Source organism: Malus domestica, chromosome 16, assembly GCF_042453785.1.
Source record: "Malus domestica chromosome 16, GDT2T_hap1".
Classification (NCBI taxonomy): domain Eukaryota; kingdom Viridiplantae; phylum Streptophyta; class Magnoliopsida; order Rosales; family Rosaceae; genus Malus; species Malus domestica.
The window spans coordinates 26,126,211-26,152,497 of NC_091676.1; the positions used below are offsets into that span (position 1 = coordinate 26,126,211).

General features: G+C 35.8%; 1 protein-coding gene across 2 annotated transcripts; it reads right to left on the reverse strand.

Moving 5' to 3' along the window:
• Positions 1-205: 205 nt before the first annotated feature.
• On the reverse strand, positions 206-23,574 carry LOC114821995 (calcium-transporting ATPase 10, plasma membrane-type-like). Of its 2 annotated transcripts, XM_070815524.1 has the most exons (36): positions 23,236-23,537; positions 20,637-20,676; positions 19,374-19,524; positions 17,993-18,109; positions 17,867-17,909; positions 17,223-17,332; positions 17,003-17,134; positions 16,796-16,885; positions 13,858-13,927; positions 12,512-12,582; positions 12,340-12,423; positions 12,173-12,250; positions 12,011-12,082; positions 11,726-11,809; positions 11,563-11,645; positions 11,374-11,482; positions 11,236-11,291; positions 8,472-8,514; positions 8,291-8,374; positions 7,760-7,897; positions 7,596-7,661; positions 7,400-7,498; positions 6,981-7,091; positions 6,451-6,618; positions 6,223-6,282; positions 5,286-5,450; positions 5,043-5,159; positions 4,278-4,376; positions 2,688-2,825; positions 2,473-2,573; positions 1,792-1,837; positions 1,545-1,670; positions 1,063-1,170; positions 879-970; positions 617-716; positions 206-523 (listed from the first exon to the last, which is right to left on the reverse strand). In XM_070815524.1, exons 3-36 carry the CDS (start codon positions 19,512-19,514, stop codon positions 512-514), a joined length of 3,213 nt encoding a protein of 1,070 aa, XP_070671625.1. In that variant the 5' UTR covers positions 19,515-19,524; positions 20,637-20,676; positions 23,236-23,537; the 3' UTR covers positions 206-511. The 2 variants fall into 2 exon arrangements, with proteins under 2 accessions (XP_070671625.1, XP_028951604.2); XM_029095771.2 differs by lacking the exon at positions 20,637-20,676 and having other exon boundaries at positions 23,236-23,574.
• Between the last annotated feature and the right edge of the window lie 2,713 nt (positions 23,575-26,287).

The window sequence follows — 26,287 nt, forward strand, 5'->3', positions numbered from 1 at the left end:
TGTTTTGCATATCATTATTATTTTTTCGAGAACCACTGATGGCACAGAAATCAAATCTCGATTGATGAACTATTCAAAATCCAAATCAAGTATTGACAACATAACGATCAGACGCAGACGGCATATTAAAAAACTGATCATTTCGGTAGTTGGGATTTGAATACTGATCATTTCGGCAGTTTCCCTTTGATCTTACTGCTTAGGGTTTAGGTTGAAATTTTTCTTTTTTATAGACTAATCCATCATTCCAAAAACAAGTCGAACTGTAAAACCCCAAATCAGTCTTTAAGTACATAAACTGCACAAGTAAAATTCCGGTCAGTGGAGACCAAACCAAGTATGGCTTCTGTAAAGCCGAATCGCTGCAAGTACATTCCCTACTTAACAAAAGATTAGTTTGTGGATTCTGTGAAATATGATCTGTCATCAGCCAAAAACCGAAAAAGAGAACGATGCAGATCCAGAAAACTATGAAACCAGCTGCTGTAAGTGCGGTATATCTTCACACTTCCTACCGACTACCCTGAAAGACCAAAGTGCAGGTGACTATTAGTCACGGGCTCGGAATATAGTAATACATCTTAATCCCGAAGCTAAAATATACAAGAACTCTTACCTCTGGACTGTTTCTTCGCCCAGGGATCATTCTTGTAAAATACTTGAAGAGAGGAGTTTCTGGAACCGGAATCAGCTTCCCGAGAACAGCAAGAGGCCAACTGCAGAAGAGGAGAGTTGAGTCAACCAACAAAAGAAAACTAGAGACACCAGAGGGTTTAACTTATACTACAAAACACGCCATAATCATAGCTTCGTTTCGGACAAATAATAAATATCATCATAACATCAATTGAACTTTAACGGTATCTTCACCAACTCACCTGATAAAAGCTATTACAGCTGAAATTAGCCAAAGATTCCAAGTAAGTGGTTTTGTTTTAGTGAACTTCCCAAGGAACTCGACGATGATAATCTGACAAAAAAAGGAGAGGGAAAAGCCAAGTGTAAACAAATGCAAACTTTCACCAAAATCCCATGAGAAAAACAAAAGCACTAAAGTATCACCTGAAGTACAAGAGTTACTGTCACTATTCCTATAAAAAGGTAGTTCTTGGTGATCCCTTTGAATATATTGAACTCATCAGGCTTTCGAGCATTGAATTCATTGAAAATCTGCAAGTTATTACACTTATTAAAGATGTTGCAAGTTGAACGTTACACTGATTAAAGACGTCCCTTTGATAAATCATGTTTAAAAGTACAAATGAATAAACTCTGGCAGCTTCATCCTCAATCAGCTGGTAACAACACTAGAAATCCAAACAATATTCCATTAGATCTGAACTAACATGTTACATATCATTTTCGACAGATCAACTTTAGTAGCAACTTAGTACAGAACTTAATAGGAAAACTTGACATGAGAAGCTGATTGCTCAGACTTACTTGACAAGGGGCACCAGAGAAAACAACAAACGTAGACTACTCAATATTAACCAGCTACTTTTCCAGAAATAAATAAATAAATAAAAAGAGCTATGACTTACCTGACATAGGACAAAAGTATTGAATATCAGAGTATTCTTCACTGTGTTAGCATTGGGACCATGTAGCTTCAGTATACTTATTCCTCGGAAGTTGAAGACAAGTAGGACAGTGACTTGGTAGAAAGCCTGAAGTTCAGACAATAATATCAAAAATACAAACGACAAAAGCAGAGTATGGCATGACAATACATGTTATAGAGCACCAATACTTCAATTTACAAAAAAATCTTTTAAGAAACGCATGTACCTGAACCAACAAGTTCCTCCACATTATATTTGTTATGAGCGGCTCTCTGTCAAACATTGTACCATAAGTTCATTACTATAACCATCCGAAATGCAAATACTCTGCTTAATGACATGAAATATCCAATAAATATGGGCCAAGAAGAAGGCATGAACATTCAAAACGATAACACAATACTTTTGGATTCTGTGCACAAGACTGTAAAAAAGATTTCGAAATTTCTCTCGCAATCCCACAGATGCCTTACAATTTCAGAAGTTAGTTTCTTGTTATAGTTATTTAAATAATATGGCTATGATATGCATTGTCAAATGTTGATAAGGACCTGGAAAACTAGATGTAATCAATAAAAAAGAAACCTAACTGAAACACAATTTGGCACAAAATACTGTAACTAAGTTTGTCATAGAAAATATGGAGTCTTGTTCCCTTGCATCCCTTTTGAGGGTAGAGATCCGGAGCACAACATAAACAAGAACTTTATCCTAAACAGCATGACAAAATAAATAAATAAATAAATAAAGGAAGAGATGATAATTTTTTGTCAACTAAAACAAAATGCTCCCAAATTTTCACAAACTTTAGGTGACTAACATATAGATTAAGATAGCGTATTTCGTGATCTAATGGGATTTTATGTTTTTGTTCTGTAAAAGGAAGCCGTCATCCCATAAATCTTACCTTCGACCAACAGGGGGTCTGTCCATCAAGTGATCTGTAGGTGGCTCCGTAGCTAATGCTAGTGCTCCAAGAGTATCCATGATAAGATTCACCCACAGAAGCTGCATCAAGCACAAGAAAAAGAGGCATCAACAGGTGTACACATGGAGGACGAGAGATATATGCATATACACAGAGATAGAGAGAGAGATAAAGAGAGTAGAGAGAGAGAGAACCTGAACAGCATTTAGCGGTACATCACCAGATGAAATGGCTGCGACGACATTTATAATTAGTGCTGCTACATTTACTGTAAGCTGGAATTGGATGAATTTCTGAATATTTGCATATACAGATCGACCCCATCTAACAACCTACAACCATTAGATGAACAAAAACACTGCTAAATATTGCAAATTTGGTTTCTGAATTGGCACTTGAAATAATAATGAAAAAACAGACCAAAATAGATATTAGATACACATACGGCCTTTCTCCAATCCGGACTTTAACAGTACATTCAACAACTCAGACGTGACATGTAAACACAGTTAATGGCATATGGTTAATCTGGTCAGTTTATCACCATGCTGACACTCCCTAAACAACTGCCCTTTTTCTTTTTGTTTAATCAAAACTTTGTATGCACTTCTTTCCCACATTTTGCTTCCCCCTACTCTATCCTCTCAACATATTTTCTTTTAAATCCACACTCTAGGAATTAACTCTCAGCCATCTCCAAAACTATTGACATCTCTCAGCCTGACCACCAATTTCAAAATGCAAAACAAACCCTCCCCATGGGTAAATGGTTCCCAAAGCAAAGATTGGAAGATTAGAGGAATGATTTCTTGGATGGTTCTCTGAATGGTCAAACCAATTTCACGACGACTTTCCATTTCTACCTCAGCAGAAAACCAAAGATATTCTAATATCATCTACAAACCACTATAAAATTGTGTTGCTTCGATGGGTCTAATCAGATATAATCTCAATCTTTTTGAATTCCCATCTTTTCCAGGCATTAATTTGTTTCAGTGATGCTGTGCTATTGAGGATAAAAAGGTCACTGATGTTCTCAGTTGTTTGCCATTTTCGTCTAGCAGTTTTATTGAAGCAATATTCTTGACAATGCATTCGATGCTATTTTTCTGTAATTGTATGACTAAACGAAAAGCAAACTTCGAAGTATAAAAGCCTAATGTGGAAAAGTAAGTTGTACATTTGGGACACCATATATGCACACTGAGTGATATCCTATTCACTGAAGGGTGAGGGAGATGTGAGAAAAATTAAAAGTGAGAACTGAGAGAGAACAAAGTAATAAATTAATTAAAAGTATGTATCATTTGTTGGATGGAATTGCTGAATAAAGCACCTGAACTTTTGTTACAGTCCAGATAGAAGAATGAGCTTGTGTGTATGTTACTGATTAATTAAAGCACTAGACAACATGTCTATTAAAGAAAGGAGTTATGAACAGAAATATATGCACACTGAGTGCTACCCTATTCACTGAAGGGTGAGGGAGATGTGAGAAAAATTAAAAGTGAGAACTGAGAGAGAACAAAGTAATAAATTAATTAAAAGTATGTATCATCTGTTGGATGGAATTGCTGAATGAAGCACCTGAACTTTTGTTACAGTCCAGATAGAAGAATGAGCTTGTGTGTATGTTACTGATTAATTAAAGCACTAGACAACATGTCTATTAAAGAAAGGAGTTATGAACAGAAAGGTAGAACAGAGTGCGACAACACAATACACAATACACAATACACAATGATATTACTAAGAAAAATTGCAAAATGTTCACAGTTACTAACCTTCACAACTGAAGCAAAATTATCGTCCAAGATAATGATATCTGAACTCTCTTTGGCAACTTCAGTCCCTTGAATACCCATTGCAAGACCGATGTCAGCCTGAACTCGAATGTTGATTATTTCCAAAGAAAAAAAAACGATCAAAACATAAACTCATTTAACACTAAAGCTAAAAGGGACAATAAATGGCCCGCTACACTACAAAACCCACTGTTCTAAAAATCCCCGCGTAGCACCGCCTAGGCTGTAGGCGGCTGGCCACCGTTCAATTAATGCCCAGGCGTTTGAAAATTAAGAAACAGTGCCTAGACTTGCAGAGGCACCTGCCTAGCCCTTGCTTAAGCGCCCGCCTAGATTGCAACTCACTTAGACAGAAAATAGATAACTTTCATTTTGCATTTTATTTTTTTCAATAAATTGTAAGAGACTTGTTACATACTTATATATACACGCATTGTATCTTTGTTCCCCATGTTTTCATTATGTTCCAATACTTCTTAATATGTATGTCATTCTATTTTGTAGTTTATGATGAAAGTATATATATTTTTATGTATAAGCAGACACTTATCACATGAAATATAATAAATTTACTTAAATCCGCTTGTCCACCTAGGTGCCCGCCTAGGCCCTGCCTACCGCTCGACTAGCGCCTAGCGTTTTTTAGAACCTTGACAAAACCAGTGCAGGGATTCAAACACATTAACTGCTACAATAAAATAAAATAAAAAGACAAAAAGACCGAAGTTAAAACATTTGAGAGACCTCGTGCAGTGCAGGAGCATCATTAGTGCCATCTCCAGTTACAGCAACAACATGACCCCTTCTCCTCAATGCTTGCACAAGCAGAAGCTTGTCATTGGGGGAAGACCGCCCCATCACCTGCACATTACACAAAAAAGAATCTATTTTCCACAAAGCTGGTGTTCATACTTCAATCATCAAAACATGTCACCAGAAACAATATGAAAGTAAATACGATTAGATATTCAATTACTCAGATCATACCGAAATCTTTTCAGCACAATCTTCTCTCTGCTTATCTGAAAGTTCACGGAAAGCTGTTCCTTCAATGAGAGTTGGCTGGTTAGCATCTGAATCTGGAGCAAGTATGCCACATTCCATAGCAATCGCTTTCGCAGTTTGAAGATTGTCACCTGTGACCATGCGTACCTACAAAAATTATCAGATTGGAAGAACTTAAGCTACAACATCCACATGTTCACTTTCTAAGAACAATAATTAAAAGGATACCGAGAAAATAATTTATGAAAACAAAATTTTAAACAGTAGTAAATTTCTATATAAACTAAATTGATTCTTCTGATTTACAGTTACTGTACAACTAAAATACAGATAGACATATATCTAAACCTAACTAAAAATAATCACAATAGGACATATATTGCCACATAATGACCTTACCACCAGTGCAAAAACAACTGCATTTAGACCAAGTGTATAAAACTCAAAATAAAAATAAAAATTTTAAGAGCAAGGAAATGAGGGAGCAAGTGGAGGCTGGAAAAAAATCTACAAAACAATACAATAAATTCAGGGTGGTACTACCCACACCCCTTTTTACCTTCCAGACGCCCCTCTCAATTCCAGCCATCAGATCAAATGAATTGAGGAGGATCAAAGGACATAAATTACCAGGGGGTGTTTGGAAGGTAAAAAGGGGTGTGTGGATTGCACCACCCTGAATTAATATGCATAGGACACCCCTATGACAAACAAAGAGGGAAGTTGATCTACCATTGTTGCAGAATAAACAAGAAATTGATACAAGTTGACAGCCAAACTTATTAGCATAGAATCTTTGGGCTTTCTACAAGTTGGGGACTGAACCCTTTCTGTTCTCTCCGGCCTAATACTCTTGATCCAAAAATAATGAAGAACAAAAATTCAGAAATCCACGCACATTGATGTTACTAAATAATACCTTAACACCAGCTTTTTGGCATAGTCGCACTGCATCTCCCACCCCAGGCCGACAAGGATCCTGCAATTTTTTTAATTCTCTAAATAAAGCTAAACAAACTACAAGTGAATGCAAATATGGAAGGTGCCGCAAAAGAAGCAACATATCAGCTTAGAACAGAGGATGTTAAATGTTACATGCTCCTCATCGAAGTTAGTAATGCAATGTCTGAATTTATGAACGCACTACCTTTATACCAACAATAGCAAGCAAGACAAGGTCATCATCAGGCAATGCCCACTCAGATAGTTGTTCATCAGCTGGAACATTTTCCAATTCATGTGGTCTATAAGCAATGGCAACACAACGCAAACTGCGAGCAGCCATATCCTCAATTGACTTCCTGAACATGGTTGACTGCAGAAAAAGGTATATTTCATTCGAATGAAGCATTAGTTGTAACCTTCCAAAGTTCAAAGAAAACATAAAGGGAACACAAAATAGTAATAAAATGAGTTTAGGAACAAGATTCATATAAATGATAATTCTGGATAATTGTACAACTTCAAATTTGTTCTTTAAGCTTTTAAAAAAAGGTTATTATGTCTTGCAAGATCATAAAAACTAACAGGGGCGTTAAAATCATCTCAACCTGGAAAGAAGTGACTAAAATAATAGGAAGAAAAAATAGAGACTGTACTATACGAGTGTTTCACTAAAGGTGAAACTGCAGAAGTTAACTATCATTTTATCATGTAAAAGCCAAAATTTTCTCCTACCTTGTCTTCATCCATAGCTACTAACTGGTCATTAGGATCCAGGTACTTTGTACAACAGGCCAAGACTATTTCAGCAGCCCCTTTCCAGTGAATATGAACTTCGGTATTGGGCTGTACAGATAGATAAAAGACAATTAACCATTACTTGCAGTATCCCTTGAATGCAAAAGAGGTTATCCACAATGAGAATACTAATATTCTTCCCTGTGTACTGTAACTGATATATGAAGACATTTTACAAAAGAGAACATATAATATTAAATCATCCAGATTCCTGAAATACTTTTTGTATCCACGAAGGTAACAAATAGACACAATAATGAATGTATAACTACTAAACAAAAGTAAAGTGCCGCATAATATATCCCATATAACCAAGAAAGCTTAGTGTGGCAAGGTAAGATTCTTAAGTTGCCTACCAATTTAACTGCAGCACCGCCTCGTTTTTTCTCTGAGTTGAATGGGAACACGTGAAGAATTGAAGACTTGGACCTGATGGCATCAAAATTCATTCCGAGCTGCAAAGAAGTTATCAACAATTAGTGGCGAGTTTAAGGGATGTAGTCACCCGTGAGAAGTGGCAAGATACATGAATTGGAAAACCAACTAGAGAACCTTGATTCCCAATTGCAGAATTGCCTTTTCAGTTGGTGATCCAGAAACCTCTATATCACCGCCAGTCTACAAAAGGGAAAAAACAGTCTGAGCCTCAGCCTTTACCACTCAATATTCTGCTAAAATAATGTACCAAGAAAGCAACACAAATACATTAAGCATACCTCAGGCGTATAGACACTGCCATTTGTATTCAACGCAATGCCTTCAATAAGCAAAGATGATAGTATTGGAGACACGTCTGACTTACTGCCAGAGAGATCGATTTTCCTCCCACCAGTAAAAGCCTCAACAACAGTCATCTATACTCAAAGGAATGTAAAATAGAATATCACTCATTAGCAATCTTAAACTAGAGAACAAAAAAGTGAGAGCGAGAGAGAGAGACAGAGAGAGTGACGGAGCAAGAGAGACACAAACCACCAGTGTCTTCCCCTGTCCTATGCACAATTACTAAAAAACTGTCCACAACATTTGTTCTGCTCACATCCACCACCATTTTTAATCTCACAACAGCCACACCAAATTGACTAGATTTTCTTTTAGTGAGACATCACTTTAGCTTATTAGAACCATCAAAATAACATCATCAAAACTAGCCTGGTCAATAAGACCTCAACACCTCTGTCGTCATACATTGAACAACAGAAGAAACTGTGCATTTAGAACTCCATCGTGGGGTAAGTTATACCCACCTGGTTCAATGTTAAGGTTCCAGTCTTGTCGCTGCATATGGTAGTTGCAGAGCCCATGGTTTCACATGCAGACAGCCTCCGCACCTACATTTAGAGCTCCATCATACGCTTAAACCCCAACAAAAGTATATAAAATTAAAGTTCTACAAAGCCATAAAACTGAAAAACAATTAAGACATACCAAGGCCTTATCTGCCATCATTTTTCTCATCGAGTAGGCAAGCCTGTGTCATAGCCAAAGAATGAAAGGGGGGAAAGTATGAAACGAGGAATGTAGAAAGATGCTTGTGTGCAATAGAAACGTATGTTTTTACAAGAGAAGATAAAACATAAAAGCGTTCAATTTTTATTTTACGTTTGGCTTGGAGGGATGGGGATGGCAATTCTAACTGTTAAACCCGATAACCGTGGATAACCACCCGAATGGATTGGATTTGGATATGAAAATTCGGGTATGGTATGGATATGGGGAAAAACCGTGACTTTATTCGGTTATGGTTTTGGATATTTATTATGCACCAACCATCATGCATGAAGCATACCAACAACCTCATCAATTCAATACTCTTATTGTTATACTCAACCAAATTAATTCATTGAATCATTTTATATATCAATTATCAAATGTTCCAAGTTTATCAGATTCATCTCTCTTCAAGAGTCTCACTGTCAAGAAATTTGTGCACGTTGTCAGCTCAATAGGTACTCTTTCATTCTTTTTCATGTTATTTGATACATGCAAATTCTCAATTAGTGTCAGTTTTCTTGTTTATTACATATGTTACAAGCCCATAGAATTATGAAAAATTAAATCAATAATTGTCTTCTTGTTTGTTGTAATATATTTAGTTTACATATTAAATCAGTATTATACCATGTCTTTGTTTACGTATTAATGGATTTGGCTGTGTATGCAGCGATCAAAATATCTAAAAGAAAATTTAAGTCTCAAGAAGAAACAATATCTACCCCAACTGATTGTAATCTAGCACCTACATTGAATCCAAGTGTTGTGCAACAAGAAATACCAAATCAAATTCCTCGGCCCCAAGATATACCAACTCCAAATGAGGTCGCTGGTGAGATTGAGGAACCTGGAGGTGATGATGGTGAAGGTAATAATTCGAGACTTCGTAGTTTGGTGTGGCAACATTACACAAGAACAGTAGTTGATGGGGTGATAAAAGCAATATGTAATATTGCATGAGTACTCACTTTCCATGGTTGGACATGTTGGATTTAGAAACTTCATGAGTGTTGTCCAACCGTTGTTTAAGGTTGTTTCAAGAAACACAATCAAGAGTGATATCCTAAAAATATATGATTATGAAGCGTTCGAAAACAATGCAATTGTTGGATGAAAATAAGAGTAGACTACTGATATGTGGACTGCAGGTAATCAAAACAGAGGATTTATGGTAATAACGACACATTTTATTGATGACTCTTGGACTTTGCAGAGCCGAATAATAAGGTGATATTTTTAATACTTTAATTTCTATTTAATTATCGTCTAGCTTTAGATTTATATTTCAAATTCTTTATTGTAACCATCTTCTTTGTAACTTTTTCAGATTTATTTATGTGCCTTGTCCGCATACCGCCGAGACACTTTTCAGATGTTTTGATGGAGTGCTTGCTAGATTGGAACCTCGATCGTAAGCTTCCTACCTTAACCATAGATAATTGCACTACAAATGATAAAATGATTGATCGAGTGGATCTAATCATATCTCTAACATGGGTCATCAACAATCATTCACTTCATCTAAATTGAATCAATCTGACTTTGAAGAGATGAATCCTTTAATGGATAACTTTTACTTGTTTGTTTCTAGTACTGTAAGTACTGATAATGTAAAGTCAGAATTAGATCACTATTTGGATGAGGCTGTTTTGCCTAGAACATCTGATTTTGATATTTTGGGTTGGTGGAAATCAAATGGGACTAAATATCCTATCTTAAGTGCTTTGGCAAGGGATATATTAGCTATTCCTGTATCTACAGTTGCTTCCGAATCAGCTTTCAGTACTAGTGGGAGATTTGTAAGTCCACACCGTAGTAGATTTCATCCAAAGACATTGGAAGCCTTAATGTGTGCCCAAAATTGGTTATGGAAAGAAATTCAAGGTACCCCAAAGTATAAATTTATTTTCATCTTATATTTGTGTATGTTCTTTAATCTTAATTTCGAACTTATTTTTCAAACTTAATTAATTAGTATGCATTCAGTTTTAGAACCAAGTTAAGTATTTATGTTTCACAACTAGCTTCTTGTTCTAATGCACACGTTGGTTGCTGCACTTATTTTGAAGATATGGATATGGATAAGGTAAGTATTAGCAATTACATTATATGTATATAACTATCTTCTTTGTAGATTATGTGTACAACGATTCATATTAATTATTTCGTCATCATGCTCCATTGATGGGTGTGAAGGAGGAGCACCATGAAATATGATGCTAGCTTGGTGGAACTAGAAGCTAAGTGCAAATATTTCGTTCATTTGTCGTCACAAGTTTTGGAATTATTAGACAATTTGTTTTGTCTTCCTTTCGTATTTGCTTTTGTCCTATTTTTCTTTTTTATTGGACCAATTTATCATGTTGGCTTATCATGAACAACTTCAAATATATTGGTATGTTTTTTGTAATTGGATGTCGTTATTTAATGACGGAATTAGTATCTACTAAAATTTATAGTGTCAATTTGATGAATATAATTTTTTTTTATTTTTTTGACGAAGATGGATATAACCGATAACCGATTGAAAAACCGTTACCCAGTGGATATGGTTATGGATAATCCCAATGGTTAATTTGCAGTAATGGATATGGTTAACTTTTGTGGCTATGGTGATGGATATATCATTTTTGTCCCCAAACCAAACCGTTGCCATCCCTAATGCCCAGGGACACAACACATGATATAAAAGACTTACGTCAAGGTAACAGCTAATGGGAGCCCTTCAGGAACAGCAACCACCACAATGGTGACCTAAAACAGTTTTCAGATTAGTCAAATTCACACAAACGCTCGCATGAAGCAGAGTGAATATCCAAGGAGTTAATTGACACACCGCAATAGTAACAATTTTAATGGCTCCATCTATGGCATCTCCAAACTTTGTCTTTCCCGCTTTAAACTGAGGGCTTCCATTTGCATTTTTTGTATGGCCAGTAAAGTATCTGCACACGTAACAGTACTTTATCATAAATCAAGTGTCACTGTCATAGAGAAGGGGTCACTGGTGAAGATCGAAATATACCTAACCAACAGGACTATCAAGACAAGTAAAGCCACTGTGAGTCCAACAATACCAATGAAAGTTGCAACCCCGTTTAAGCGCACCTGTTCAGAGATGTAATATGTTTGAGTACAGGATTTCATGCATCGAATGACTATATTCAAGTTAATAGTTCATTGCTGACCTGCAAAGGAGTTTCCTCACCAGTATCTTCTGAAATACTAGCCATGAGCATTCCCCATTCAGTATTAGTCCCAACACTGGTTACCTGAAGAAAAAATGATAATAATATTAAAAAATTGAAAGTTACATTTCAAAATTACATGGGCAGCAAATAAAAACAAGCCTACGGAAAACAAAGTTTCAGTAATCAGAAAGAATTTCAGATATGTCATTGACTGACTCTAGAAAAAAACTCTTATATATCTATGTGTCATGGGAAAAGGAAAAGAGAGATTGGAATCTTTACCAGCATGCTACCATTTCCATCTGCTACTTTGCAGCCTGACATTAGAAATGGATTTTTGGAGTCCTTGCGTACCTGAAAAAAGGAAAATATATACATCATATGTTTTACAGAAAATAAATGGTCAATGTTCAAACAAGGATGGGAACATGTATTGAGGCTCACAATCTTGCTCTCTCCAGTCATACTAGACTCATCTATGGCAAGTGAGTGTCCAGTTATTAAAATGCCATCAGCAGGGACCTACATATAGAATCACAATATCAATAAAATTTTCAATTGGAATGTAATTGTGAAATATATATGAAACATTTTCTGAAAAATGTGCATACCTGATCGCCGATGTTAAGGGGTACAACATCACCAACAACAAGATCATAAATTGAGACCTCAACACGTCTACCACCTCTAATAACCTGCACAATACCTCCAAAGCTAAATATCAGCGCATGAGAAGAAATAAAATTCCCATAAATCTGACAGAGATGAGAACCAGAAGCGCACCTCCAAATGTATATTTCTCTTTTCCTCATTTAGATTCTGGAACTGAAGTGATTGTCTGTAATCACTAACGGCTGCAGGTAAAAAATATAGGAAAAGCTTGTGAGCGTGTACCACTTCAGATTAATAGAAACTCCATGTATTTAGAATTCAAGTAATAAACTTGTAAACGCTCATGACTGACATATGCTTAAACACCCCAAAAAAGAACAAAGATGATTAAACATCATCCAATTTGTAAATCACATATATGGTGATTGAGTGACATAAATAGTACCCCCTCCAATAATGATACACACACACACATACACACATACACACACACACACACATACACACACACACACACACACACACATAAACACAAACACACACAGATATACATGTCATTAAATGATTAAATGAGGACCCTTGGATGTTATGTAATCTAATGGCTCAAAAGGAAAGTAGAAATGTGTCCCCCGATTCTATTCCACCCCCCCCCCCCGGGCAAAACAAAAACACACACACAGACAATTAGGGAATTGATGTATTCTGGCCACCATGAACAGTCTTCACTCAATTTAGTTTTTGGGAAATAATTACAAAACTTGCAGAGCTTATTCACAGAATTTTATTTGAATATGGAGAGGGAAAGAAAGAAAACTGTTAAAACTCTATAATATATATATATATATATGTTTAATATTTGAAGCAAGTTGACTAGTACATGCAACCAATGTATTTTTTGCATGAGGCGTGGGCGAGGCGTCAGAGGGATAGCCCGGCCTAGGCGTGAGGCCTAAATTTTTTAATATATACACTGAGCGTATACATATTATATTAAAAAAAAGAATAAAAATTATTAATCAATAATCATCGTGAGCACATATATATATATATATATATATATATACATACATATATATACATATATTATATTATATATAAAATAGAAGATGAAAAGCATAATGAGCACACATATAACAATGCACGCAGACAACACACACATCCATTATATAAAAAAATAAAAATCAGAAAAAAAGGGCAGAGAGACAATGGTGCAAGGAAGAGGTATGAGGTAATTAAAACCCTACCCAAATTTTGGGTTTGGGAGTAAAAAATAAAAAATAAAAAAACCCTGAGGCGCGCCTAGGCTGCTTCTGCGACGCCCACTCCCTCAAAACAGAGGCAGCAACCCTCATGCCCAGCCCCAAAGGACGCCTATGTGCGCCCTAAGGCGAGCCTTTTAAAACATTGCATGCAACACAACAGCCCCTACAAGCAAATTAACTAAAATGTTGGAAACAAAAATGACACTAAAATAAATACATTTTAGCCATCAGTGAATGCACTTGCTCAATCAATACCTGTGACAACAATGACAAGGAGAACTGCAAAAGCAATGCTGCCCCCATCATACCATCCCTCCTCTATACCCTGTAAGCAACAAAGAACGCATAGATGAACACCGTAAAGAAATTTCGGGTTTAAGATGAATAAATAAAATGGGATTCACAAGGATTTGTGATATCACTTTTCTCCAAATATGATTATGAAATCATCAACACTCGCACAAAAAGTGACAGATTTGCAACCATATAAGCACTATATCTGTGATGATCAATGTTTTAAAAGGCGAGGGAAAGGCCAAGGCTTTTCTTCCATAGCCTCGCCTAGGCGATAGCCTCGCCTAGGCAATAGTCTCAAGGCGTGAGGCAAAAGTCTCACAGTACCTAAAATTATTATAATACTTAATATATATACATAAAATATAATACTTTGTAAAAGAAATATCCATTGTCATTTAAACAACTAAGCCAAAAACAAGCATATAAATCAAATAATGGTCAAGATCATCACAAACAACAACATATACATAAAATATAATACTTTGTAAAAGAAATATCCATTGTCATTTAAACAACTAAGCCAAAAACAAGCATATAAATCAAATAATAGTCAAGATCATCACAAACAACAACAAAGCCTTATCCCACTAAGTGAGGTCGACTGTAAGAATCCTATAACACCATTGCGTTAGGTTCTGTGGCACGTCTACTCAATCATTTCTTAAAGTCTCTTTCCAAATCTTCCTAGGTCTTCCTCTACTCTTTCGGCCCTGAACGTATCTCTTAATTGCATCTTCAAACCGGAGCATCTGTAGGCCTTCGTTTCACATGTCCAAACCACTTTAACCAATTTTCTCTCATGTTTCCTTCAATTTCGGCTACTCCTAGTTTACCTCGGATATCCTCATTCCTAATCCTATCCTTTCTCGTATGCCCTCACATCCAATGAAGCATTCTCATCCCCACTACACTCATTTTCTGTACGTGCTTGATGCTTCACCGCCCAACATTCCGTGCCATAAAGCATTGTTGGCCTTATTGCCATTCTATAAAAAATTTCCTTGAGCTTTAGCGGCATACGACGATCGCATAACACACCCCATGCACTCTTCCACTTCATCCATCTAGCTTGTATTCTATTGTTGAGATCTCCATCCAACTCTCGATTCTTTTGCAAGATAGATCATACATAGCTAATGCGATCGCTCTTTGGTACTTCCTGATCTCCAATCCTCACCCAACTCATTTAAACCTTCGTTTACACTGAACTTGCATTCCATATACTCTGCCTTTGACCGACTTAGGCGAAGATCTTTAGATTCCAACACTTCTCTCCAAAGGTTAAGCTTCGCATTTACTCCTTTTTGAGTTTCATCTATCAACGCTATATCATCCACGAAAAGCACACATCAAGGAATATCATCTTGAATATGTCATGTTAACTCATCCATTACCAATGCAAAAAGGTAAGGACTTAAAATGAGCCTTGATGTAACCCCACAATTATGGGAAAGCTTTTGGCTTGTCCTTCATAAGTTCTTACAGCAATCCTTGCTCCATCATACATTACCTTTATAACTAGGATATATACTACTCGTACTCCTTTCTTCCCTAAAATCCTCCAAATAATGTCTCTTGTACCTGATCATACGTATTTTCCAATTCTACAAAGACCATGTGCAAATTCTTTTTAATATCTCTATATCTTTCCATCAATTACGAGATAGATTGCTTCCATGGTTGAGCACCCTGGCATAAACCCAAATTGATTGTCCGAGACACATGTCTTTTGCCTCAATCTAAGCTTAATTACTCTCTCCCAGAGCTTCATGGTATGCCTTATTAACTTAATACCCCTATAGTTCATGCAATTTTGTCCATCGTCCTTATTCTTGTAGATAAGCACCAAAGTGCTCTTTCGCTACTCATTTGGCTACTTCTTCGTTTTCAAAATCTTATTGAAAAGGTTTGTGAGCTATGATATACCCGTCTCTCCCAAGACTTTCCACACTTCAATCGGTATATCATATGGGCCCACTGCTTTTCTATGCTTCATCTTTTTCAAAACTACAACCACTTCTTCCTTCCTAATTCAGCAGTAGAAGGAGTAGTTTCTACACTCTTATGAGTTACTCAACTCCCCCAAAGAAGTACTTCTTTCATATCCTTCATTAAAAAGATTATGCAAATAACCTCTCCATCTATCTTTGACCGCGTTCTCTATAGCAACAACCTTTCAATTCTCATCCTTGATGCACCTCACTTGGTTCAGGTCTCGTCTTCTTTTCCCTTACTCTTGCTAGTTTATAGATATCCAACTCTCCTTCTTTGGTATCTGGTTGCTTATACATATTGTCAAAAGCCACTAGCTTTGCTTCTCTCATAGCTTTCTTCACCTCCTTCGCTATTCTATACCTTTCACAGTTTTCGTCGGTTGTATACTTGTATAAGGCTTTACAACATTCCTTCTTAGCCTTAACTTTTGTCTATACCTCCACCTTCCACCACCAACATTCCTTCTTAACATTAACATTTTGGGTTTGGCTTTTGTAAAAAAAAATAGAAATAAAAAATCGAACACCCACATCGTGCCTCCCCAACGCCTAGACAGAAATATAACCCACTCCCGCTGGGCAGAGGCATTTTCTTGATAGCACCGCCCAAAAAACTGCCTAGGCTGGTCTCAAACTAGTTTTTTAAAACATGGATTAAAGATAGAGGTCATTTCTCTAAATTTGGAACACCATGGCCTTTGCAATATATGCAATCAACTAGGGTGTAGTATTTAAGAAAAGATAAATCATGCTACAACAATAACTCAGACTTCAAAACAAACAGGACATTATCGGAATACGAAAGATCACCACAACTAGCAGATATTCATATGGCCACCCTAAAAGTTTCACATCCTATTGTGATGAAGGACGCAGCTATTAAGAAGCCAATGCCAGCTCACCTCTGTTTTTATACCCAGCGCTAAAGAAGCCACTGCAGCTACCATCAAAATGATCAGAGTAAGATCTTGCCAAGCTTCCCAAAGAAATCTCTATCAGACAGAAAAAGAGAAGAACCATATTATAACAGAAAAAAAATTCCTTCTTTTTTTTTTTCTTATTATATCCAATGTAGAAACTTCAAAAGTTCACAACTGTAGCAAATTTACCCAGAAACTTCTTGCTTTTTTCCTAGGATATGTGTTCGACCCAAATGCATTTTTCCGTTTTAGTAAATCAGCATCATCTCCATGAATTCCCTTGTCGAGATTTGTTTTCAATAAATCCCCCAAGCCTGTGACCTGATGTAAGAAAACAACAGAACAAATATAAGCAACAGTGTTTATGCACCAACTTCAGATCATGAAAGAGGTTATGTGGTGGACTTGCCCCCCCATATTGTTGAAGAGCAGCAAAATTATGATCCCTCGTCACTGGAACTAGTTCCTCTTGTCCAATGGGAAAATCGCCAGTAGGACTTGGTTTCGACACTACAATCCCTGACAATAAGAAGCAACAAGTTGACTATAGAACTATCGCAAAGAACATTTTACACAACAGGATTTATGCATCATGATGGTGGAGCGAATGAGATAAATGTCTAAAACACAATCCTTAAAAAATGAAACAAGAAAGCAACCTCACAAATCCAACAACAATTTAAATAACAATGAACCAGAAATGAACAGATTATGACAAACAAATTGCCATGCCGTCTTAGGAACGAAAAATGAATGTTTACAATTGGAACATATGCACAATATAGGAAATCAAACATCTGCTTGTTACCAGGTATTCTACAAGAAGAGCTAGGCAAGACTACACACACTTGCTCAGAACCGAACAATGGCATGCTCGAGAACAACAGCAGTTTATTCAGTGAGATAATTTTTCGAAATAAATACTCTTCTACTAGTATCATACCACTATTGGATCTAAATAATTGAATCATGGGGCAATATCAAATTAATGCTACATGTTTTTTCACACAGATAATATAGAATTAATGGAAATTAAAATAATAAAAAAAGTACCATTCACTTGTTGATCTGCAGCTTCCTTGAAAAGATATGCAGCCTATTTTAAAAATAAAGAAAAATCATATGTTAGGATACTAGGACATGAGTGACATATGACACGTTTATTTTGAAGTGAATTACTCGTATGGCTTGTGCATGTGCTCTAATCTTCCTTAGTGTATGCTGCTTTTCTTCTTCCTTTTTCAAGTCTAAGGTGTACCGGAATCGACGAGAAGCATTCAGCACAAGTGCTGCTTGCTACAACAAAACAAAAAAAATAGTTTAGCCAAAAGCCTTGACAAAAAGATCAGATCAAATCAAATAAAACAAATGACTTCTGCTAAAAACGTAAACTAACCACCAAAATGAAATTTCCAATTTTTAGTTTAAAAGTACATGGAAACCAGGTATTTCATGGACTCTCACCAAGCCTGACCTGGTGGCATCTAGGGTATAATTCCCTTGAAAGATAGGCATTTTGTGTTTTATTTCACTATCCAAAATAGTAATTTCCTTTGGCAATGTGTTGCTATTAACCAAACCATTAAATTGAGAAGATTGAAACGTGAACAAATACGTATATAACTCCCATCAATCATATGTGGGGAAGTCAAGAGTCGCTCATCACAGCTCCCCACGGTTAAATACATAAACAAATATACAAAGAGAACCTCAAAAATCATAATTTCATTTGGTAACACTCCTATACAAAAGATACTCGTAGAACTTTCCGATTTTATTTCAATTGTATATCCATTACTTTATTGGTTAAATTTATAATTCTAGCCATACTAAACCTAAAACCGTTCGAAAAGTCCTTTTCCCCTCTCCCTAAAAATGAGACTAATCTTTTCCACATAGAGGGAGCAACTACACTATTAATAGAAATTTACCATTAGTACTGAAAACCAACATTAGAATCCAAAACCTAAACCGCAGAGGAAGATACATACACAAACAGATATAGGGTGAACTACCAATTTAGTACCTGAATTATCAACTGATTGAAAATTAGGTCCCTAAACTATTTTTTCAAAAAATCAGTGCTTGAATTATAAAAATTTGCCAATTACATCCCTAATATTAGATTCGAAACTACTATATTCAATTTTCCGTCAATTTAAGTTATGTTGCTTGCATGTATGGAGTTAACTTTGGCAGGTAAATTAGACGTTAGATTAGCAACCTATATGAAATGTTAAGGGCTTATAGGCGAGAAAATGACAGTATTACATTCTAAAGTGTGTCAAGTGATTTAAGTTCACCAAAAATTGGATAAAATAGCTTTGATTATTATACTAAGGAAGAAATTAGCAATTTTTAATGAATTTAGGAACTTTTTTACCAAAAAAATAATTCAAGGACTAAATCGGCAATTCACCCTAGAACATATGAACCAAAAATACACCTCCAAAACAACATCAACATATACAGAGATGAAGAACAAGTAGCAAATAAATAAATAAAATATATACAAATTAACTGTAAAACTGCAAAATGTGACATAAATTGGAAAGCATACCCTCCAGCGCTTGAGGCGATCGACCGAAGCATCCTTAGTTCTGGCAATGTAAAAAGGACTGGACGAGGACTCGCCGTCCAAGTCACCGGAGCGGCTTCCGCTGGCCTCCAAATCCGAACGTGAGCCTCTCGATTGATTCATCGTTAAAAACCTGTCGCAGGAGAGATGGCGCTGTTAGTTGCACCCAACCACTCGAAAACCTTCTCACACTCCCAAATTCTCACTCTCCGAACCAAATTTCAGCCCCGAATCTCTAATTTCACTTCAAATTTTCGCAAACTCGAACGCTCGTCACTGATTTTCCTACTGTCTAACCCATAGTAAAAACTAGTGCAACTTCCGGCCCCGAACCTCCCTCCGCTCCGCCGCACTTTCTCGCTCTCGAAAACGCTCCGGCTCTCCACTTTCTCTAAACCTTGGAAGAAACGTTGGGATCCAAAACCAAAACCGGAAAGGTTTGACTACTATGTGTAGCTTGATAGTGCGTTCACTTTTTCAGTCGAGACTCCACGGGAAACTTCCTACTACCTTCTCAAAAGACAGTGAAAGAAGGCACCGTAAGAATAGGATGGATACTTTGGACAAGGCCAAAAAGGTAATTTCAAAATATTCCCCCGGGAATCTTCCTAGATTGTACGCTTCTCGTATAGAAAATTACAGCAATGTCCCTATACTTTAGCCAAATTAGAGCTTCGGCTAAATTAAAAATTCGTGAGTATTGATCCTGAATTTGTTATAATGTGGAGTAATGATCTTTTTACTAACTCCGTTATAACTTTCTCTAGAATAAAGGGTTTAAAGGGGCAAAAGATGGATGGAAGTTTTAAAAGAGTTAGCCAAAATGACCATTGTTTTACATCATTACAAATTCATAGACTAATATTCATGAATTTTTAGTTCTGAGACTAAAATTGTGATTGAGTTAAAATTGAGAAATCATTACTTCAATTATCTCTTGATCGAATATATGTGTTGATATTCCTTTTTTTTTTAACCAATATATGTGTCAATATTCTAATTTTTGAAGATTTGTCTTGAGCTTCTAGTTCATCTTATTCCTTCTCACAAAAATCCAAAAAATTGGAATCAAAATAAAACCAATTTAAAAATTCAAACAAAAACAATTGCTTCAACAATAATTAGACTTGGCATAACACGTATAAGATGTATGAATAATTTAGAATATCGCGTTATTAGAAGAAAATTTTATATTCATAACAAGAGTGGAGATTAAAATAAAAACAAATAAAAAAACAAGTATACCTTGTAATTGGTGGTAAAAGGAAAGCAATATGAGTCTTTCCTGCACCAATCAAACCGTTAAATGAGTTTAACTTTGAACAAAGAACAAAGCTTTTAGTTGAAAATAAAAACGGTTGATACATAAAAGACAAGTGTCCAAGTCAATTATCTTCCTGTTAAATACCCATTTTGATCAATGAGAGTTTAAAAATAAGGAAGATTATATTCACACATCCCAAATTACTTCTCCCACACCGTTTTATTTTTTTAATATTTTTTTATCAAAGGTTAGTGGTGCGTAGAAAATATTAAAAGATTAAAAAAATATGAGAAAAGTAATTTAAAATGTATAAATATAATCTCTATACAAACAAATAGACAGATAAGAAACGAGACACGTGAGAACTTTATTCGTGTCAAAAATCTGCTTTGACCATCGGAGGGTATTATGGAAAAAAGGTTAGAAGTGGAAATTGGTTCGTACAATAAATTGTATTTACAGTGTTAATTACTATAGGGGTATTTCTTGTAGCCCTACGCGGCAAGTAACCGAATGAGGGGAGTACAGAGAGTGTTTTGCGGCTTTGATGAAGAAACGCGTTATTAGTGAATGACGTGCCTTTCCGCGTGGTGGCGGTGGGTGGAAGATGAGGACCTCTCACATGCTATTCGTCTCTAGGGTATTATACGTCAATTTTAGTTAGGCAGTATTTGTATTTAATTTAAAAAAAAATAAAATAATATTTAATATAATGAACGGATAGGATGTAAAGATTCTTAAAATCATCACAAGAGGATTCGGATGAGGAGAAATTTTTTATTGTAACAGGAACATAAGTGGTATACCACGTGTTTTTATATAAATGATAGGAAATTTTATTTTTTAAGTTATAATTTTTTTAGCACATATATTTCACTATTTGTATAATGATAGTAGTTTATCACATCATACGCCGATCACACTAAAAATCTCTCATTTGCATAGTGGTTTAATGCTGGATATGAACGTGAGTGCCTTTTATTGTTCCTTTGGTTTGCTTTTCTGACTTTTTTTTTCCGTGGGATACTAAATTAGTTAATTCCTTATTAGGGAGTAAATTAATTGGCGTGATGTTTCTTGGAAGAAGGGAATCGAATCATGTAGTGGGAATTTGATTTGATGTTTGTTTGGAAGCAAGGAAAGAATCAAACGGTGATGATAAAGTTTTGCCTAAAAAATCTACTACTTTCAAAAAAGAAATTTAATAATCAAAATATGAAAATGTTTGAGATAGTTATACTATTGCTCAGCAATTTATCTTTTGCGCAAGAGCACTCAATCAATGTTGTTACACACTCATTTAAGGATGGTTGCTTCTAAGCAAATTTCCTGGTTATCTCTACACTCCACCTCCTTGATCACTGAGCGGTTATGTAGTGAGCTTAGCTGGTGATTTGGATTGTTTCTCTCGACGATGAAGGTTATCATCCTACCATCTTACTAGCCGACCTTGACTCTTGTTATTTTGAGGCTATATCTAGTATTGAAAGTTTACTTCAATTTAATACCGCTCTCGTGGCCGCACTATGCTTTGGCCCTAGTTGTTCAGTCACGCGTGTACTACTACATTCACTAGGCTATCATTTCCATGGAGAAAATAGATTGAGTGACTCTCTTAACATGTGGAAACAAAAACCTAGTTTGGGAATTAGCTTTAAAATGCTGAATTAGCTAGGCGAGAAAATAATGAAGTGAGAACAAAGGTATAGAAACTAGGGCAATTATGGAACGGTTGTTGAGTCGGCCCTGAAGACACTGCTGGAGCATCACCATTCATGATTTGGTCACACCTGGATTATATATATTTGATGTCGATCGATGCCGTGTGGTGGTACTACAGATTAAGATTGTTGACGGGTGGAAAGTTAGAGCAGACTGTCCAAAGTTTCGAGTGTAAGGCATTAATTGGGAAAACTGCGAGGCAACTTATGGGCGTGACTTGTGGCAGTTTGGAACTAGAATTTGTTGTATGTTGGAATAAGGGAGTACGGGCAAGAGAAAGTCTGAGAGAGTTGAATAGATAAAGAGAGAAAGATAAAGAAAGAAGAAAACATCATCCTTCGATACACAACTACTTTTTTTTTTCTTTTTGTTTTTTGGGGGAATTGATACACAACTACTTTGGTCGAGAATAAAATAATGCAGTGACTATAAATTATGGGTCGGCATATAAATCCAAATTCATGTAAGGATGGAGTAGAAATTATTATAAAAACATTTTTTAGGGTGTAAGTTAAACTAAGGTATAAAACTCCAACAGTGAGGAGATAAAATTTCGAGAGCTGGAAAAGTTTGGTCACAATATTTTGGAGCCCAGACAAGAAAGTGGCATTTTAAATATGTACGAAAAAAATATAAACAGGAAGAAACAAAACAAGATGATGACTTAAGGCAATAACTCTCCCTCCTCCTATTTTTCCCTAGATTTTAATTTGTATATTGCTTAATATCAATACATATTATATTATTCTAAATTTTTCTTTTTTGTCTGAATCTGATACATATATTTTTCTTCCAGATATGAATGAATAAACGCTGAAAATTAATTAATTAAAGCCGATTAAGTAAATTAGTACGTACCAGATTTTGCAGAATATATATTCAGAACACCGCCGAAGTGTTGTCTGATATGTTCTTCAGAAGAAAAAACGATGATGACCAATATCTCTGCATCGCCAACGAGATTGAGATCTTATATACATAAGAAGCCTGACCTGCTATTATAATAATCCACCATGCATGCGTATATTATTTTTCGTGTCTAAGAGTAAGAGTGCATGCTCTAAAATAATTTCCAGTAATTACTCTTCCTAAAGCATGCAGTACTCTCAATCAAAACGGACTAATGTAAACTGGATACAGCAGATTTATATACAAGCTAACATAGATCTAGGGTGGAATTTAAAACATAAAAAGGTTCTATGTATGTTAGGTTGGATTGGAATAACTTTGTGGATAGGTGGAAAGGTATAAAAATTAGGGAACTTTAACGAAAAGCTCTCGGTACTGTTTACTTTAACGAAAAATCATATTTTTACACTAAAAAGTCAATTCTAGTACTATTCACTTCACCCTTTATTTTGTCCTTATCATTAAAACTCAAAATTTTCAAACATTTTTCATTAGTTTTCCTTAAAAATTATGTAAAATCTGACTTTTATACGCTTATTGTCAAATTAAGCACTTTTAGTTGGTCGCAAAATTCAACTTAAATGTAAATGGTTGAGTCTAATTCGTATATTTTTTATTTAACACGTCTGATCAAACAATTGTCGTCCAATAATTTAAAGTTTAAAATTTCTCCAACGATTAAAGTAGATAGTAGTCGCTAAAAATGGTCATTGATCGACTACAAGTAATTAAAAATGGTCATATCCAAATTTAGAGAAAGTAATATTAAACGAATTAAGAATAACTTTGCCATATTCGAACCCAAATGTATATGAAAAGAATTGATCTTCACCTCTTTATAATTAACAACTTTCATATTCAGATATGTATGGCTTTATGATGTTTCAAGGAAGGTATAAAGCTTCTCCGTGAATACATACTATATTTGGACCACCTTTCTTTTTTTTCTTTTTTCTTTTTGTGCTTTATTTTACTTTATTTTTTCTATGTATATTAGGTTGGATTGGAATAACTTTGTGGATAGGTGGAAATGTATAAAAATTAGGGAACTTTAACAAAAAGCTCTCAGTACTGTTTACTTTAACGAAAAATCATATTTTTACACTAAAAAGTCAATTCTAGTACTATTCACTTCACCCTTTATTTTGTTCTTATCATTAAAACTCAAAATTTTCAAACATTTTTCATTAGTTTTCCTTAAAAATTATGCAAAATCTGACTTTTATACGCTTATTGTCAAATTAAGCACTTTTAGTTGGTCGCAAAATTCAACTTAAATGTAAATGGTTGAGTCTAATTCGTATATTTTTTATTTAACACGTCTGATCAAACAATTGTCGTCCAATAATTTAAAGTTTAAAATTTCTCCAACAATTAAAGTAGATAGTAGTCGCTAAAAATGGTCATTGATCGACTACAAGTAATTAAAAATGGCCATATCCAAATTTAGAGAAAGTAATATTAAACGAATTAAGAATAACTTTGCCATATTCGAACCCAAATGTATATGAAAAGAATTGATCTTCACCTCTTTATAATTAACAACTTTCATATTCAGATATGTATGGTTTTATGATGTTTCAAGGAAGGTATAAAGCTTCTCCGTGAATACATACTATATTTGGACCACCTTTCTTTTTTTTCTTTTTTCTTTTTGTGCTTTATTTTACTTTATTTTTTCTAATTGGTCTTATTTGGTACATCGATCTGTATGCTTTTAAGTGGGGCGGCCTTTGCTTGTCAATTGGTTTTGGCACTGCTTATCCATCCATGCGTATAAATTAAACGACGTGTGTGGAAGAACCTACCATTCGATCGGAACAGTCGTCACAGGCTGTCATATAAGCTTTCTTGAGTTTCTTCTCTGATTTAGGTTACGGTGCATGATTTCACGCCCAAGTAATCTAATCCCTGTCCTAATTAATCTTGTTAAATGTTAATCTTTATTCTGAAAGTCTTGTAATTAGTTTTATGGATGGAAGGACTCTATCATCTGTGACAGGTTAGATTGAGAGGTTACCTTACACTGTTACATATGATCGACAAATGTCTTCATCACCTGCAGGTTAAGGTGGAGGCTCACATAACACCATGCAAATCAACAAAGAAGTGGGATCGACAAAACGCAACACACAAGACCTAGCCTCTTGCAAAACAGACCTGGATGCTAGATTTAGATGGGGCGGATGTCATCACATATTGGCTACTTAAGAGCAAGTCCACTCCTAAAGACTTTGCGCCAGCACCCAACGCATTTATCCACTCAAGTGAACAGTAATAGATCCCGATGAACAATAATAAGCCAAAGTATCTTCACCCCTAACAAAAAATGGTCTAGTCAATTTTATTAAAATATTATTATTTTTTATTATAAAATAATAAAAATAATAATTTTATATATATATAAAAATAAAAATAAAAAAGTCAAGAACCTCTTCTCTCTCAATCTGTCACGCTTCTCTCTCTCTCTGATTTCTCACATCCCTCTCGCCACCTCGTCTTTCTCGCTCTGTCGTCCTTCACTCCTCATGGACTCGAATCTGCGCTCTCTTTCCTTTGAAAGATAGGTGGCTTTCAGGTTCCACTACCCTTTATACTCTCCCCTCTACATCCCCAATTGGTTCTCTCTCTGTCTCTCTCTCTCTCTCTCTTTTCCAGCTCACTCTGGCGGTTCATAATTCCGACGTTGAAGCGGCGTGGGAGATCGTACATGTAGACCTTGAGAGGCGGGGAGGTGGTGGCGCAGAGGGACTGGACAACCAGAGGCAGCGATGAGGGGAAGAGCGGGAGGAAGTAGGATCGGATGTCGACGGTGCCAATGAAGATTGAGTAGGTGAGGAAGAGGAGGAAGGCGAAGATGAGGGCGTCAGGCAACGGGTCACCAACTTGATTTTGCCGGCGCCACCAGCTATTTTTCTTCTTGCTCAGTCGTCTTGCGTTTCCTCGGTGCCATTCCCAAAAAACTCACGCTAATGGCCCGGTCCCTGGCTCTGTCAATTCT

What these genes read in the sequence shown, in the direction of transcription:
- LOC114821995 (XM_029095771.2), bottom strand. Translation starts at nt 19,514, where the DNA reads ATGAATCAATCGAGAGGCTCACGTTCGGATTTGGAGGCCAGCGGAAGC. An exon ending in TTGATAGTCCTGTTGGTTAG is followed by an intron (nt 11,483 to 11,562) that starts GTATATTTCGAT and finishes TTACGTGTGCAG; the next exon opens with ATACTTTACTGGCCATACAA. An exon ending in CAGTAACTCTTGTACTTCAG is followed by an intron (nt 971 to 1,062) that starts GTGATACTTTAG and finishes TTTTTTTGTCAG; the next exon opens with ATTATCATCGTCGAGTTCCT.